Source organism: Pimephales promelas, chromosome 4, assembly GCF_988280905.1.
Source record: "Pimephales promelas chromosome 4, fPimPro1.hap1.1, whole genome shotgun sequence".
NCBI classification, from domain to species: domain Eukaryota; kingdom Metazoa; phylum Chordata; class Actinopteri; order Cypriniformes; family Leuciscidae; genus Pimephales; species Pimephales promelas.
In genome coordinates this window covers 37,274,815-37,291,956 of record NC_142772.1, presented here as the reverse complement: position 1 = coordinate 37,291,956, position 17,142 = coordinate 37,274,815, and the positions used below count along the sequence as shown (strand labels likewise).

Sequence of the window (17,142 nt, the reverse complement as noted above, 5' to 3'; positions counted from 1 at the left end):
CAAAAATGGATCGTTTTGATATTGTGGATTTTGTGATGTCATGCGGGCAAACACATTTGCATATGACTTCCTCCAGAGCAAGGACATCAACGAATTGTTAAACATCTTTACACCATATGCCCCATGTACACTCAGGCCATGCGTCCACCAAAGCGTTATTTCTCCAGGCTGGTGTATTTTTAGGAACCAAGCAATGAAAGTGCGTAGGCACCTCTTGAAATCGTTGGCGTTCTCATTATTCTTCCTTTTCTTTTCAGGAAGTCTATGGTAGCCCATAGAACTGCTTGTGGGAAAGTTATGAAATTTTGCACACTGATAGAGGAGTGAACTGTCACCATAGCAAATTTGGAGTCTAACTCAATCCCTTTAGTGCCACCAACTGTTCAAAGTTTCACTCGTGTTTATGCTAATAAATTTTGAACCGTAAAGGCTAGTGTGGCGAGTAGGACGAGGCCGAGGGCTGTGAGAGAGCAGTGCGAGGCCGGTGGCTTGATTACCCGCCTCCTCCTTCCCGGGTTTCAGATGTTATGGGAAGGAGGCAGGAACCAGCCAACGTTTTTTATTAATAACATTAAATAAAACAAATACAAAATGAAAGTATAAGCCAGCAGGCCCTCATGGATGACTGCTGCCCAAACAAAACACAATATAAAATCAGGCCTGTTCCTCTCTCCATCTCCACTGTCGTCTCTCCTCTTATGCTTCTGCTCCTCCGTGAGATATACGAGACCGGTGCGTCGTGCAGGTGTCGCTCATCAGAAATCACGCCACCGGCCTCGTCATGCTAATCACAGCCAGTAGCAAAAATCTTTCCGTAAATTTTTACACCACAAAACCTATTTTTTCAAACTCGCCCTAGACGGTTGCTCTGATTTTCAGGAAATTGAATCAGATCATCTTCCGTCCATGCCGATAAAAAGTTATGGATTTCATGTCGATTCGTCAAACTGTTCTTGAATACCGCGCAAACAAATGTTACGTAGCGCTTGCGAAAACAGGAATAAGGCTGTTTCTCTGCAACGCTTTATCGTATTCAGATCAATTATGGAACATGTCATCACAAGCATGACCTGAGGCTACTTGCAGCGTTTCGGCACAGCACCACCTATTGGTACGGAGATATAAGAAAAATTTATATTTTTGCCTATAACAGGGTTCTCACGGGTTCTTGAAAGTTTATGGATTAAAAAAAAATTCAAGGCCCAGAAAGTTCTTGAAAATAAACATGCATAGATACAGGTACTTGAAAGTGCTTGAATTTATTTTGTGCGATACATATTACACACAAAAGAATGTGTGTAATACTTAAAAAAGTTTGTGTGTTTTAACGTGTGTGTGTGTGTGTGTGTGTCTGGGTAGCGTGTGTATAAATGTATCGATACATGCACAGGTCCAAGGGCTCGATGTTTGCAAGCACACATGCTCATATGTGTACATGAAAATAATGAACATGCTCCTGAAAGCTAAATTGTTCTGTTATTTTCAGTCTCTCCCATTCACTTTCAACCATTGTGACAATTTTTGACCATGCCTACTCTCAGATAAATGAGACCCACGATTAATCAGATGCAAACAGAAATATAAAACCAGTCCTAATTGAAAGAGGTGAAAATATGGTATTTTGATTTATAAGCTATTTTTTATAGGCCGGTCATTTTTGACCGGGAACACCACAAGTGTGACTATGTTCCATATTTTTTACAAAAAAAAAGTTTTAAAACAAAATTCCTGGTGAAACATTAGGGTAGACTAGTGTGATGAACAGTAGCAATTTTTTTCAAAAAAAATTTTTATATTTGCAAATTTACTCATAAATTATTTATTTTTTACTCAAAAAATGAGATGCCTACTCTCAGACAAACGAGGCCCACGGTTAATCAGATGCAAACAGAAATATAAAACCAGTCCTAATTGAAAGAGAACAAGTTGACAAAAAGATTGATTCCAAGATTGGGTGAAAATATGGTATAATGAGTGATTTATAAGCTATTTTGTATAGACCGGTCATTTTTGACCGGGAACACCACAAGTGTGACTATGTGCCATATTTTTTACAAAACAAATGTTTCAAAACAAAATTCCTGTTGAAATTTTTAAGTTGACTAGTGTGATCAACAATACCAATTTTCTTCAGATTTTATTTAATATTTCTAAAATTATTCAAAAATTAAAAAAAAAAAACACTCAAAAAATGAAATACCTACTCTCAGATAAATGAGGCCCACGATTATTCAGATGCAAATAAAAATATAAAACCAGTCATAATTGAAAGAGAACAAGTTGGCAAAAAGATTGAATCCAAGATTGGGTGAAGATATGGTATAATGAGTGATTTATAAGCTATTTTTTATGGGCCGGTCATTTTTGACCGGGAACACCACAAGTGTTATAGGGTTTTGAACACCACATGAGGGTTAAGGGACTTTGCTTGATACTGTTTCCTATGCAATTATGTTAGCCAACATAACAGTGGTCATTTACTAACTAACCTAAAAGGAGCCATCCCTTAAAAACTGATCATTTTAGACAGAGGGTTTCAACTGATTAGTTGAAAATAATATTATTTTTTTTGCATTTATTTGTTTTTGTGTGTGTGTGCAAAACACTTTACGTTATAAGTGAACTTCAAGGAACATGTTAAAATAAAAAATTTAAAAATCCAGAACTGAAAATTCTTTCATTATTCACTCACTCATTCACTTTACAAAACCTGTCTTTATTTTGTGTTAGAATAGCTTTGAATGTTTATTTCAGGGTAATCTGTACTTTTGTCAAGTTGTGAGGTCCACTGATAAGAGCATTGTAAGTAAAATTCAATGGAAGTATGTGGTTAGCCACCAGACTCTTCCAAATGGTCCTCTACAAACCGCTAAAACTTGGCAGGAAGTTATGAAGGAAGTTGTGTAGGTTGGGACTGATCTGCCTCCTTTTCCGTATCATTCCTTTTACAGTAATTACATAAGGATGACATCAAGTGAAAATATTAAGTAAACGTGTTTAATTTATGTAAAATAATTTGCATAAACCTTACGCATTTTGAATTTGGTTCGGTCTTGAGTTTTTGTGCTTATGAGTATATAGATTAATTAGGTGAATATTTGGTAGAAAATGTGTGATTATGTGCATGTAAAAAAAAGAGCGGGAATGAGGGGCGTGTGTGTGTCTGTAGAGTAAAAGAGAGCGAATACAAATTTAGCTGTTGATTCACCTCCGGCCACCCACTTACTGTTGGCCTCAGCTGTTTTCCTCCTCAAACTGCTCTCTGTCTCAAACCGTCAAGATTCAACCAAAGTGAGAATAAAAATGATTGTGACTGTCAGTGCTTAATGTTGAAGGTGGAATAAACCATGCTTCTTAAAAAAAAAAAAAAGAAAAACCCAAATACAAAACCCATCAAGTGCTTATTCACTTCACTTCATTGGGTTAACTTTGTGTGTGTGCTCAGTGAATAACAATGAACTCATTCGTCGTGACTTAAGTGAACTCATCTGTGATAATCTGCGATTTCATGTAACTTCAACTGAAACGGTCGTACAGTTTCCCCTTCAATCTGACTAAAAAAACAAACCTCAGAGCTAATTTAGAACAACATTTCAGTCAGCACGAGAAATATCAAAAGTGAAACTGCCAAGCACCTCTTCAGCTGTTGTATCAAACCCAAACGAAAGAAAGTTGTTCGTCACATCGTTCGAAGAGTTGTGTTTGTTCTCTGTGAGTTTAATGTAGTGTGTACAGTGTCACGCTTGGTCACTAAGTCAAATTAGAACAGTGACGTGAAAAAGGCGGAAAGAGATAACATGTGACTAAACTGGCGGGAAGATTCAGCTCGGAAGAGAATGAGCAAGCACCAAAATGTGAGAACTGTGTACAAACAAGACAGTACAAGAAGAGCACACTTGACCTCCACCATCATTTTTGAATGGAAATTAAAGGCACATTGTATAAGAGAGTGAAATGGCTGGAAGGTTTTGTATGCAGGCCAGCCACTGGTGAGACAGCAGGGCGGAAGTTGACAATGCAGTTTGAGCCGGTATGAGAGTGAGAGCAGAAGGGAGGGAGAGAGAGAGAGAGAGAGAGAGAGAGCCTCTTATGACTCATGAAGATGGGACTTCGTTTGAAAAACAAGAAAAATACATTATGCCGAAAGAAAAGGAAAGTATTTTTGGCGTATTACTTGTGATTTTTTTTTTAAGTGAAATGCATCAAAAAGAAAATGCAGTAGTAACCAATGAATGGGTCTGACTCTTCAGCTCTTGGCAGGAACGTATACACTGCATCACTGGGTACCGATGGTTATGATTTGTTTGTGTTTTTTTTCTTCGAGTTCTGTCTTCCTATCAAGTAAGTGACAGTATCTGAGTCCATATATGTTTGTCTTTACATTTTACTCAATGTCACATTTTGACAGAGTTTTGAAATTTAGTTGTGGAAATGTTGTATTCACTTATGCTGTAGGGTCAAAATACATTCCCGGATATTCTCGAGGGTATGTGGTCTATCCATATTTTTAAAAAGGCGTACAAAAAACTATTGGTTGATCCTCGACCCCCCTTCATGACGTTTTTGCTTCTTATTTGACAAGATCACTGCATAAACTAATGTAGCCTCCATTCTGGCTCAAACTGATCAAAATTTACAATATTCACGCTCCGTTAAGCGGTGATTAATTTTCGAGATGGAACCTGCATATCCTTCGACTTCATTTTCGGGATTTGAGAATTTTATTCCGAGTTCTAGGACTGAAGCTCCAAACATTGACAACAGGTGGGTGAAAAGGTAGCTGACCTGTACAAGCTCTGCATAAAGTTGTTTAAATATCAGCAAATCTACTGTAATATTGTTCACTTTTAAACGTATTTATGCTATTTCGGATACATTTCGTCCTGTGTTTAATATTATTCTCCTCGATTTGAGCAAAGGTGCCTGGTTGCTAAATGCTAAGTGACATGTGCTTGATATGAACTATGATATGAGAGAGTAAATGCGAAGTTAAATCTCAGAGTTATCTTCGAAATATGATTTTGAGCAATTACTTATATCAACTTGTTATACATTTATGATTTTATATGCATTTTGAAAAAAAAAGACTGTAATCCAGTGATGCATCAGCCATTTTAAGAGTATGCAGAATGCAGTGTTTTTTATATTTCCTCTAGTCTCCTTTCGATTTTAACTTATTATTATGAGAATATGAGGTTTCTTTTTTCAGTCATTCAGGACTTTCATTGGTAAATGTTATGCTATCATGTTAACTGCATATCAGAATTACACTTTTGGAGAGAAAATGAGGAAATGTTAATGTGACGAGGGGTTATCATTTGTTGTAACCTTAAATGAAAATTATGAATTTTGGATTTATATGTTTAATACTTTACAATAAAAATACTGATCAGCTACGATTATTTTTTTCATATACTGTGGAAAAAAACGTAGTCATCAATGCTAGTGACTATATGCTAGAAATAACATCACACAACATATTCACACAAAGAATTATTCCTTTTCTCTACAATGATATTTCTCGAGTGTCTTTTATCTATAAAGAGTGTCTTTTTGCCTATAAAAAGTGCAAATGGCCTATTGAGATGACAAAAATGTAAGAGAGGTGACCACATGTTTAACCATAAATGTATCCTCCTGGTAATTTTACATTTGCTTTATTGAAAGACACTCATAATAAACTAAATATCTAAACACAACATCAAAGTTGTGAATTTTGTATAATTATACGATTTTTCCTTTTAACAAAGAGAAATTTCGAGACATCAAAATTAGGCGATTTCTAGCTGTGGCTTTTAGAGCTGTGCTAGAATGTTCCTTCAAACACACGTGCACAACATTAAGCTTTCGCTTCCCTGAGTTATGTGAAAAAGGCAATACGTTTAATGATTTATTTTTTGCATTTGTCCACAATAGGAAAATAATATTGATCATTGTAATTTTGGCCTTATGGAGAAACATGAATTACAGCACATGAAGCTGTGTAAAAACTGTTTGAAATATCTACTAAGTTATGTAAAAGCAAAGTTTGTATTTATAATAAAGAATTACTCATAATTTAAATTATATATATATATATATATATATATATATATATATATATATATATATATATATATATAATAAAAACAATTCGTTTGTAGGTTTCATTATGCCTTTTTACTGTAATGGGTCTATTACAAAAGCAAAGTAAATTGTCTCCGGTCTAAAACACAATATTGCCCTAGAAATATAGGATCACACAAATATTTGAAAAATAAATCACATTCATTATGAATGACTCAATCAAAAGGTTTGATAATTTTGATACATTCTGGCTGAGAACCCTGTTGAGACGCAGAAGCCTGTTTCATATGCAAATATACGTATAGATTTTAAAATACACGACGCCTAAGCTAACTTTTTCTGATGGTTTAATTTCTTCTCTAGGTTATAAAAGCACAAAATGCTAATGTGAGGCTGATGTTAATGCTGACTTATATTTTGAAGCACCACTGACTGAGCAGTTTCTGTTGTAGACTAATAACTGCCTCTAAGCTCCATTTACGTTGTAATATTTGTAACGTTAAAATCATTTGTTCCTTATAACATTTCCTCATAAATGCAAATATATTGTGTGTATGTGTGCTTGTGACATATGACAATAATAATAATATTTCTGAAACGTTACTCGTCATAACACCACATTCATTCTGAGTGATCATTCAATCTTGAAAGGAATTTTTCCGCTATGTAAGTGATGTGGGGACTTAACTGACATTATGTCAGAAGTTTCGTGTATGATTTTTATAACTCACGGGTCGCAATCACAGAAATGATGTGGCTGTGATGTGGTTGAAGTTATTTTGAAAGGCCTCTGAAGCTTGGTGAAATTTCTGCAGACATAGAGAACATTACATGTATGCAAAAAAAAGTGACTTTTAGCCTATTAGTAGCTACCTCAGTCAGATGGATTCAGATGTTTTTTTCTGCCATGCCATGTCCTGGAGATTCACGCTTTGAGATTTCAAACCTAATACAATAGAATGACAATGTGTCTCGGATCCTTCTGTATTATCAATCTTTTAACAACTTATTTCTTTGCCTAGAAATTGATATGTACGTTTTGCGCAATACAAGGCCAAATGATGTCCAATATAATATGTAAAAGAGTTTAGAAATAAAATCAAATATTTGTAACGTTAGTGTCAAGCGCGCTTGCGCGAACCAACGCAGAATAAGGATAAGATGTAACAACTTCCTCATTGAGCGGATTCCCCGCCTTTTGAAATAACATGATCGGTTTCGCAAACATACCATTTATTTTGTATTATTATTTAAAAGAAGAAATTGATACGTAATGTCGAGTTGTCTATTAAACTCCTTTATTTCCTGCTGTATTTATTTCTCTCGTTTAGTTCGTTGAACTTTGGCAGTTAACGGAGCTTTGGTTGTGGTTGGTTCGTGAGTCCGTCAGTCCGTAGTCAGTCAGGTGACGCTGACGTAAACAGACTCCTCCTGTCGGGGAATACCCACAAACTCCACGCGTGGATTTTGCTTTGGGGATGCAAGAAACCCATTTTTTGTTGTGTTGTTTTGGCCGTTGGGGTGAGTCACTCGAAACATCAACGCAGCAAGAGCAACGAGATAACCGTTTTGGGAGAAGAGGTCAGCAAAGTGAATTGTCGCAAGGTAATAGAAACACTTGTGCTTATTCTTAGGAACATACATTTGTTTGTTTGATTTGAAAATGTTTTTTCCACTTTAAATTCGGGATTAGAAGTACAAAATTATTTAATGCGTTAAAAATGTGTGTTATTTTGACGAGCTGCCGTCGATGTGATAAGCTTTACAATTTTAGAATACAACAACTAGCAGTAATGAATTAACATAAGCCGAAACTCATAGGCCCGACAGCGCTTTAAACGTAATCGAAACGTCAGTGCTAACCGCGGAGTTGGTTAACGTTAGCTGATAAAAATGGGAAAATCGCTCTTCACTTTTATAAATTAATGTTGTTGTTGTTTTAAATAAGTATGCCTTATGCCTAGACAAACTTTTTGCTTTACTTTAACGACATCTACAAATGTGCGATTAGCCTGTGAAACACATTAGCTACTTAGCTAAGCGGTATCTTCGCGACTTGGCGATCGCTACTATTAATCTTTCTATCAAGCTGTCATTCGATCAAACTCATCCCGATGATATTTACAAACTTAATTTTGGACTTAACGCTCTTCGCAGAGACTACATCGCGTCTTTAAATTGAGAGCGAACGTGAGTTAAAATAATCTAATATTTCCCCACAACAAGTGTTCAGAGGACTGAAAGTTTTCTATTTTGTCTGTAGTTTTGCGAATCTGAAACAGGACATGGCAGAAAATCCCGAGAGTCAAGAGTTTGCTGACCTCTGGGAGCGGAACCTCATGTAAGTTTGCAAGGAAGGTTCACACTCATGAGACATGGTGCTAGTCATTTAATCAGTTTTATATGGGAGCAGGCAATATTATGTCAGCTTTTTGTTATAATTTGTGGGTCATTAATGGAAATTTGGCGTTTGTTTATTTTTGCTTGCATCCATTAAACTTGTCTTGGTCATCAGTAATCAGTACTCTGTTGTGTGTGTGCTTTTTTAGTTTAATGATAATCTAAATCTCTTTCTCCAAATTTGTGTCTCAGTTCAGCTCCAGAAGGTGGCCCTTGTTGGGACCTCAGTGATGAGGTGATTTTCTTTTAATGGCATGTATACACACCCACACACACTAATATTCACAATTGATTTTTAATGCTGAACTCTTTTGTGTTTGTCCGTAGTATCTTACAAGTTCGCTCGACCCAAGTTTTTTTAGCTTGCTGACTGAACCGCCTCAGCCGTCCACTTCCCCACCGACCTCCACTGTCCCAATTGCCACCGATTATCCTGGCGACCATGGGTTTAAACTCCAGTTCCCGCAGTCAGGCACAGCCAAGTCTGTCACCTGCACGGTAAGTTAAAAATACATGCGCACACATACATCCACACATACTGTACGAAACTTAAATAAAATGTGACATTTAGAAAGTAGTCTACTTTTACCCTTATAATTCCTCTAACCTCACATTAAGCATGCACTATACACTAGCATCCTAAATAAATGGAAAAATCAATCTGTTAGTTTCCGATTGCCATTAGTTGTTCATATTATGTTTGGGTTTAGATTAATCTGAAATAAAGTAGGGTTTAGTGACATGTTAGTGATAATATATATAAATATATATATAGAGAGAGATTACACTACAATTTTTAGTAACAATATAATAGTAAACTAAATTTAGTATGCAGTAGATTGTATCTTAAGTGTGAACATGGATGCACATGTACCTGAGGTAAAGACTCAAATTGTTCTTTCCGGTGTGACCATTGAATCGGAAAGTTGCCAGGATATCACAAGACTTCATTCATTCTTCATCGCCTTTGTTCCTGTCCTGAGTATAACAATCCCGACCTTTCCCTCTTTTGCGTATTCGCCACTTCGGTTCAGAGATAGCTGTTGTAGTCATTCGGCTTGTTGATCTAACATCTGAAGTGGGCAAATAAGAAATTTAATTTGACAATTTCTTATGCGATTGTCTGAAGACATGAATGGGCATGTTCTCATGTGGAGCAACATAAACTTCTCCGGTAGCGCTGGGGTTAAAAAAAAAAGTGCCGCCCCACTGCCACCCACCCCCCACCAAATATTTTTTTTCCCTCTTTCTTCTTTTGCACTTTATTTGGTTGAATTCAGACCTTTCAAGTCCGTACTTTTTAGCAAGACTATTTAGCCTATCTTCTTGTATGTTGTAGTGGAACCCTATGATTTGGTGAATGGATAAAGGCTAGTATCATGTAAATTAAACGACATATAGTTACAAGAAATGTGTGTGTATATAAAACTTACAATAGAGGAACACGAGCAATTCATCCAATTCAAGTGCCAAGAACATTCATAGTGCACAAAGTCAGCTTTATTAGAAAGCCAGATTAGAAAGCAAGCTAAACCTCAGGTCGTTTGTCTGTGCATTTAAAAATACAGTTTAATACACACTCTTGTGCCCATCCAGTTTGTAGAAAGAGGTGTTGCTCTAAGATGGCTGCTCGACAAAAGATGACCGCATTCGCCATTAGTCAGAGAAGCTTCTCCTAAATGTACACTTCCATTTATGATAGTAATGAGACATATGTCTAACTTATTTAGTCTCTTTGTTTAGTCATGTAATATTATTGAATCTGACATTTAGTTCTATATGAGTGAAATCTCCTGGTTAATTTCATGTTTTTGTCTTTGTGCCTTTCTTTCTTTCTTTCTTTCTTTCTTTCTTTCTTTCTTTTTAAAAATATATGTGCAGCAATGTTTTTTTTTTTTTGGTAAGTAGTGGTATCTGTAGAGATTGAACATGTCTGAACTTGTCCTCATAGAGCAATGGGGGAGGGGTGTGCCTGGTTCTACCAAAGCAGAAACTGCAGTCTACAATACTCAGAGCAGGGACTTTGTCATCCAAAATTTTGCAGTTTAACCATTGGAGGGAGAAGTGTGTCCTATAGAGTGGAGTTTCAGGACAGAGAGTAGAATATATTCCTATTGTTATAGGAAAAGATAGTCAAATTGGTGTGTTTCAGATCCAGTGAAAAACTACAAGACAGCATATGATCGGAAGGGTAAGAGGAAAATAAAATTCCAAAAAATAAAAATGTGATAAATTATGTATTTTTTTATCTAAAATGTATCAATTTAAGTTGTGTCTGGATGTTTTTTTTTCTACTTCTTCTTAAGGTCTGTGAACTTTTGTTGTGACATTTTTGAGAATTTTGTTGATGCTTGCTAATTTTTGGGGACTTTGGTCAGTTGAAACAGACTTAAAATTTTTACTTAGTTATTCTGGCATAACACAAATGCTTATTAAATGTGTTACATATTCTCAAAATCAGCCTGTCAGACTGAAGTTTATTGTTAAAGGCGGTGAATTAGTCACAACTGTAGTGGTGGTGGATTAAAGGGACAGAGTTGCAATATCCCAAAGAAGGTTTTGCTGTGCTGATAATTATTGTTAGCATTAGCAAGCACACTGTTAGCTCATTAAATCCTCTCTTTGAAACATCCACTTTAATGCATCACTGCTAAGAAAAAAGATCTAGAAAAAGTCGGCCAAACTAATCAACTAGTTGTCAATAGTTGGACAGCTAGTCTACCATCTTAACCATTACTAATTTCAATAATCATTCTCATGAATTGTAACAAATGTTCTGAATATTCTATTAACTTGTGTGAATACTAATATTATTTACTACTATGTACTAATATTTTTCCAATGTGTAACATTAATTTATATGAATCACATAATGATCTCTTTTTTTTTTCTCTCTGATTGCAGTACTCCCCAGAGCTGAACAAGCTCTTTTGCCAGTTGGCAAAAACGTGTCCAGTTCAGATGGTGGTGGATGTTGCCCCTCCTCAAGGGTCGTTGCTCAGAGCCACAGCCATTTATAAAAAGTCTGAGCATGTGGCTGATGTGGTCCGGCGTTGCCCCCACCACGAGAGAGCACTTGATACTGATGGTATGATGTTATCTTTCTCGCACTATTGTACAAGGAAACACCAGCTTTGAGCTCTTTCACCAGATCTACTAAAAGCCATTACTCTTTGTGTACTCTCCGTTCAGGATTGGCTCCTCCTGCTCATCTGATCCGAGTGGAAGGAAACTTGCGCGCTAATTACAAGGAAGATGACATCACCTCCAGGCACAGTGTAGTGGTGCCCTATGAATCTCCTCAGGTCAGTCTCAATATTTGAATCTGTAATGGCTTTGGATGGCAAGCTTTACAATGAACAATGAGGTTGAGTTGATGGCATTTTCATTCAACATGTATTATTTGGCCGCAACACACCTGTGAGTTTATAACGTCATGTTTTTTTGCAGCTGGGAGCAGAGTTCATCACAATTCTGTATAATTACATGTGCAATAGTAGCTGCATGGGTGGCATGAATCGCCGGCCCATCCTCACAATCATCACTCTGGAGACTCAAGAGTAAGTAGTGCATGTTCTATTCCTCTGTTAGTGAATTGCATTCCTATGTAAACTAGGGGTGGCCGAGCGATATCACGATTTGTTGATACTTGATAGTTGAACGATTAAAATGTCGCTTAATAGTAAACAAGCTGCTGCTTCAGGGATAGTTCACCCAAAATATACTCACTCTAATGTTGTTTTTATTTCTTGTGCTGAACACAAAAAATGATATTTTGAAGAATCTGGCTATCCAAACAGTTGCTGGTCCCCATTGACTTCCATAGTAGGAAAACTGGGTGGTCACTGGGGACTAAACAGTTTGGATAGCCAGATTGTTCAAAATAAACTTTTCTTTCTTCTGTTGAAAATAACTTATTTGAGTTTAAAACAACTTGAGAGAGTAAATGATTTACAAAATAGTAAAACCAACATGAAAAAGTATTGTGATAAAATCGGGAATCGTCATTTTCCTGCAAAAAAACAAAAACGTGATAAGATATTTTTGCAATTAGGGATGCACCGATACCATCTTTTTTTTTTTTTTAGAATCAATCCGATACCAAAAATTCTGAGTATCGACCGATATCGAATCACAATATCGCACACAATCTACTTGTACAGACAACTTCATTATAAACAAAAACCAAAAATCAAAGAAATATATGATCATAATCTATGACAAAAATGCTATTATAAACTGGATTAGTAGATAATTCAGCAGTAAAATTTAGTATAGAAAAATCATGAGTGCACAATTATTGTATAAAATCTGAACATTTAGTGGGGAACAAATAAGAGACAATAAGTGTAACACTAAATCTGGAATCTGTAAAATATATTCACAAAAAACAAGATAAAAATCAAAAAGGTAAATTATATTAGATATAGTCTAGGCTACTATAAAATGTTTTAAATGACATGTTTTAAATGTAGCTATAGCACAGCTGTTTAATGAGGCAGCAACATATGATAGATAGGACAGAACAAGAAAGGCTATTAATAATGTGTATTATGTATTATTATTATGTAATAATCTGTATTATGATGGGAAAGGCTCCAAGACAGTGCGCCACAAAGCGCTCATGTGCGTCCCGAGCACAGAATGATGCGCTTGAAGAAACATGGAGTTCACACATGTATTTCTATTTTATATTATACTATATATTGGCTTCAGAACACTTATAATAGAGTGCATGCAAACTTTATGGTGCTTTAGAATGTTTTTGTGCCTTTTGTGGGGCTTAACAATAACAATCAGATTTGGATCGGCCTCGTATGGTCGAGACCCGATCCGGCAAAAATGGCAGTATCGGAGCCACAACCCTATTTGCAATAAAGCCCACCCCTAACACAAAGGATCATCAAATCTGTTTTACTCTTGTCCTTCAGCGGTCAGATACTGGGCCGCAGATCCTTCGAGGTGCGAGTCTGTGCGTGCCCAGGCAGAGACAGGAAAACTGAAGAGAGCAACTTCAGGAAAGACCAGGAGACCAAAACCGTGAGCAAGACCCCCTCTACCACCAAACGAAGTACGTTTGCGTGTGTATACGAATGCAATGCAGTCAGATTTCTCCTAGACCGCTGAATACAAGTATATATATCTTCAGAATGTTATAGTAATGTAAATCTGATTTGGCAGGTTTGATGAAAGAATCCTCTTCATCTACATCTCGGCCTGAAGGCAGTAAGAAGGCAAAGCTGAGCGCCAGCAGTGATGAAGAAATCTATACTCTGCAGGTGATTGCACACTTTCTGTTTTTTTTTTTTTAATCATTTTCATGGAGATTATTGTGGGCTTTATTGAGCGGTTCATTCAGGGTTGCTGTGGGTCCTTAAAAAGTCTTAAAGCAGGGTTTCTCAAACTCGGTCCTGCAGAGTTTAGCTCCAACCCTGATCAAACACACTTACCTGTGACTTTCTAGTCATCCAGGACAGCGGCCCTCCAGGACCAAGTTTGAGAAACCCTGTCTTAAAGGCACAATATGTATGAATTTGTATTGAAATATCACAAAACACTAGAACAGTGTTAAATATTTTGACTTTTGTACCTGCATTATCCCATATGTCTCTAAGTATGTGTGTAATGACCCGTATCATTGCGTCGTCTATGAATATCAATGGATCCCTTAATCAAGAGAACTTATCGTTATATACTGTTGTGTAAAGGCGAAAGGTTGTAACTTTGTTTTTGTTAAAAAATTAGTTCTATTTTTGACACATTTAAGACCTCCTTTATCGTGTGGATAAGTATCTTGAGTCATTTTTGTTGTTGTTTTTTTCGAGAAAATAATAGGTTGTCTTAACAGTAACTTAAGACAGTAAAGCACTTTGAATTACCGCTGTTTTAAATGTGCTTTATAAATAAACTTGCCATGCCTTGCCTAGTTTGCACTAATCCAGCTTATACTTTACTTTACTTGGCATTGTGTATTACAAATATTGTTGGATAAGAGGCTAAACAAAAGCGTTGTGGTTTATTTGTATGCATGACCTCTTCACACAGGTGAGGGGTAAGGAGAGATTTGAAATGTTAAAGAAGATTAACGATGGGTTAGAACTCTCCGACGTCGTGCCTCCATGTGACGTAGACAAGTACCGGCAGAAAATGTAAGTCTCATTTCATCAACTGCATCTTTTTCTGTCTTGTAATCTACTTTTACAGCATTTACACAACGACTATCAACAGAGAGCTCATTTATACATCCCTAACATTCTTTTCATTTTTAATTCAGCCTGTCCAAAACCAAGAAAGAAAAAGATGGCCAAACACCTGAGCCCAAAAGAGGGAAAAAACTGATGGTAAAGGATGAAAAGAGCGATTCTGATTAGGATGGTGGGATGCTGAAATAAAAAGAAAGGGAGAGTTTTGGGGTTTTTTTGCCTTTTGTTAAGCCTTTATTTGACCAAAACAGCTCGTCATAGAGGGAGCATTTGTTGAATTGCAGACCCACGTGATCCCTCAGTCCTGTATGTCATATTTCATCTTGTTTACTCCACGGGGACATGTGTTAGTCAGCTGATCCAGAAAAGTTCTGTATGATTAAGGCTAGTATCAGCTGGGTACTGTAGGGTGTGTTGTGCTCTATCAGCATTAGAGAAGCAATACTGGCCCATCATTTTGCAGACCTGATAAATGAATGTCAAGCAATGAGGCTTAACTATGTGTAGGATTTTTTCCTCTGTTGTTGTGGGCCAGTGCAGGTCACTTGCCTCCTAACTCATAGTTTCTGCAATCGGGTTGAAAAGGAGTTCGTCTCTGAATTGCTAGATGGCCAAATTGAGTTATACCAGTATTTTGTGACCTGTTGTATTTTGTAACCAGCTTTTTCTAAGAACAGAGGTATGAATAATAGATGATATGAGCAGTGCTGGTTACAAGCCAAAATTTGTAATAAAAATAACAAAAAAAAGCAACACTGTATTTTGTATTTTGAATCCTTTTTATTAAGTTCCTTTTTTCATCTTTATATCTTAATGTATGAAAAGAATACATCATCTTTGATTTCTCTTGCTCAAGGAGAAGAACGTGGCTCTAACAAACCTTTAAATTGATCTGTTATGGTCTGAAGATTTTGTGCAACCATTTACTGCCATTTGAACAACTTCTTGATTTACTCCTGTTATTTGTTGTTTTAAGTAATGTGGCAAAGATAAAAACTCATAACTGGCCAGTCAGATTTACCATGAAATAACCGTTGATGTGTTGTGTAAGTGGTTATGGGTTGAATGCCTAAAAAAGAGCAAATACTCAGGGCATGTTTGAGTCCCTCCTGGTAATCTTGATAAAACTTTAAACTGAATTTACTAGAGACTTTTATGCTGTTTTTTTTTTTCTTTCTTTTATGTTATTGTACACGCATAGTTGCCTTTATAGATATAGATATACATATGCATTTATTTGTATCTGGGGACTTTTTTTTAAAATACACGCTTTTAAAAAAAATGTATTGTCTTGATTTCTTTTTTGATAGAGCATTTACGTTTATGCAGTTAAGTTACCATAAATTGCATGCATGTGAGATTCATAATATGCAACACAGTTACATAACATTGCGTTAGGGGATAGGACTGCCAATTTGGAGCTTGTAGACAGTCTCATTGAATTCTATTTTAATGAGTCTCAAAGTATTCATTGTTGACATTCCAAGCAGTGAGTAATATTGGATTCACACAAAAAAAAAACAAATTTAATAGATTGGTTCCCACCCACTATCCAAGTGTACACTCTTAAGTGGTGCCATATTAAGTAAATGTAAATGATTGTTTATAATATAAGAATTGTGAGCTAGAATCAATTTTTTTTTTAATGAATTATAAAAAAAGAAAACATTTTTAAATTGTACTACCACTCTTGATTCGGATGAAATGGCGCATATCATTCAGAGGCAAGCCTACCAAATGACAAGGAATTTTGATTCATCAAATGATTGTCCGGTGTGCTTCATAAGGACTAATGCTGCGTTCATGTGCTATGGCAATTATGGTAAATACCAAAAGCTGACGTGGAAAATGCACACGAACACCCCCTCATGTGGTATTTTCTACTGGGCAACTAGAATATTTTGATGGACGAGTTGCCGAGATGAGATAACCTTTGACCATTTCAAAATGACGGAGAGCACCGCGAGAGTCGTTAACATAGGGTTGTGAATGGTAAAAATATATACTATACATGATCTAGAAAATATATAGCATATTATTTACCTTTTGAGTTTTGATAAATCATATTCTTGCTGTTGCAGATGACTTAAGCAATCTAAAATAGTTTTAGCTAAATAACAGGTCTGGATCTCCATCTTTTTACCACATTACGACAACAAAAGCACTTGAACTGAACACACTGGTAAATACCAGTTCACAAGTGGAAAATATCCTATTTTCCATAGCACGTGTCGTGAACGCAGCATAACTTACTTGTGAGCACAACGTTCAAACTTCACTCAACTATGTACATATAGACAGTAGAACAATCGTAATTTCATAATTTTCCATTAAGAAAATCCTCCTAACTTGTTTAATTTATGGTGCGTTCACGTGCTATGGTAATTATGGCAAATACCAAAACCCGATGTGGAAAATGTTTATGAACACCCCCTCATATGGTATTTTCCACTGGGCAGCTCATAGAATATTT

The 17,142-nt window shown here is 36.2% G+C and overlaps 1 protein-coding gene across 4 annotated transcripts; it reads left to right on the top strand.

Moving 5' to 3' along the window:
• The first annotated feature begins 4,608 nt into the window (after positions 1-4,608).
• Positions 4,609-15,427, top strand: tp53 (tumor protein p53). 4 transcript variants are annotated; one of them, XM_089130426.1, is made up of 11 exons: positions 4,611-4,764; positions 8,330-8,407; positions 8,659-8,701; positions 8,794-8,964; positions 11,371-11,554; positions 11,659-11,771; positions 11,917-12,026; positions 13,398-13,537; positions 13,648-13,745; positions 14,512-14,615; positions 14,741-15,427. In XM_089130426.1, the coding sequence occupies exons 1-11, from the start codon at positions 4,676-4,678 to the stop codon at positions 14,835-14,837; spliced, it is 1,227 nt and encodes a 408-aa protein (XP_088986552.1). In that variant the 5' UTR covers positions 4,611-4,675; the 3' UTR covers positions 14,838-15,427. The 4 variants fall into 4 exon arrangements, with proteins under 4 accessions (XP_088986553.1, XP_088986552.1, XP_039514972.1 ...); XM_039659038.2 differs by lacking the exon at positions 4,611-4,764 and adding an exon at positions 7,432-7,671; XM_089130427.1 differs by lacking the exon at positions 8,330-8,407 and having other exon boundaries at positions 4,609-4,764.
• The last annotated feature ends 1,715 nt before the right edge of the window (positions 15,428-17,142 follow it).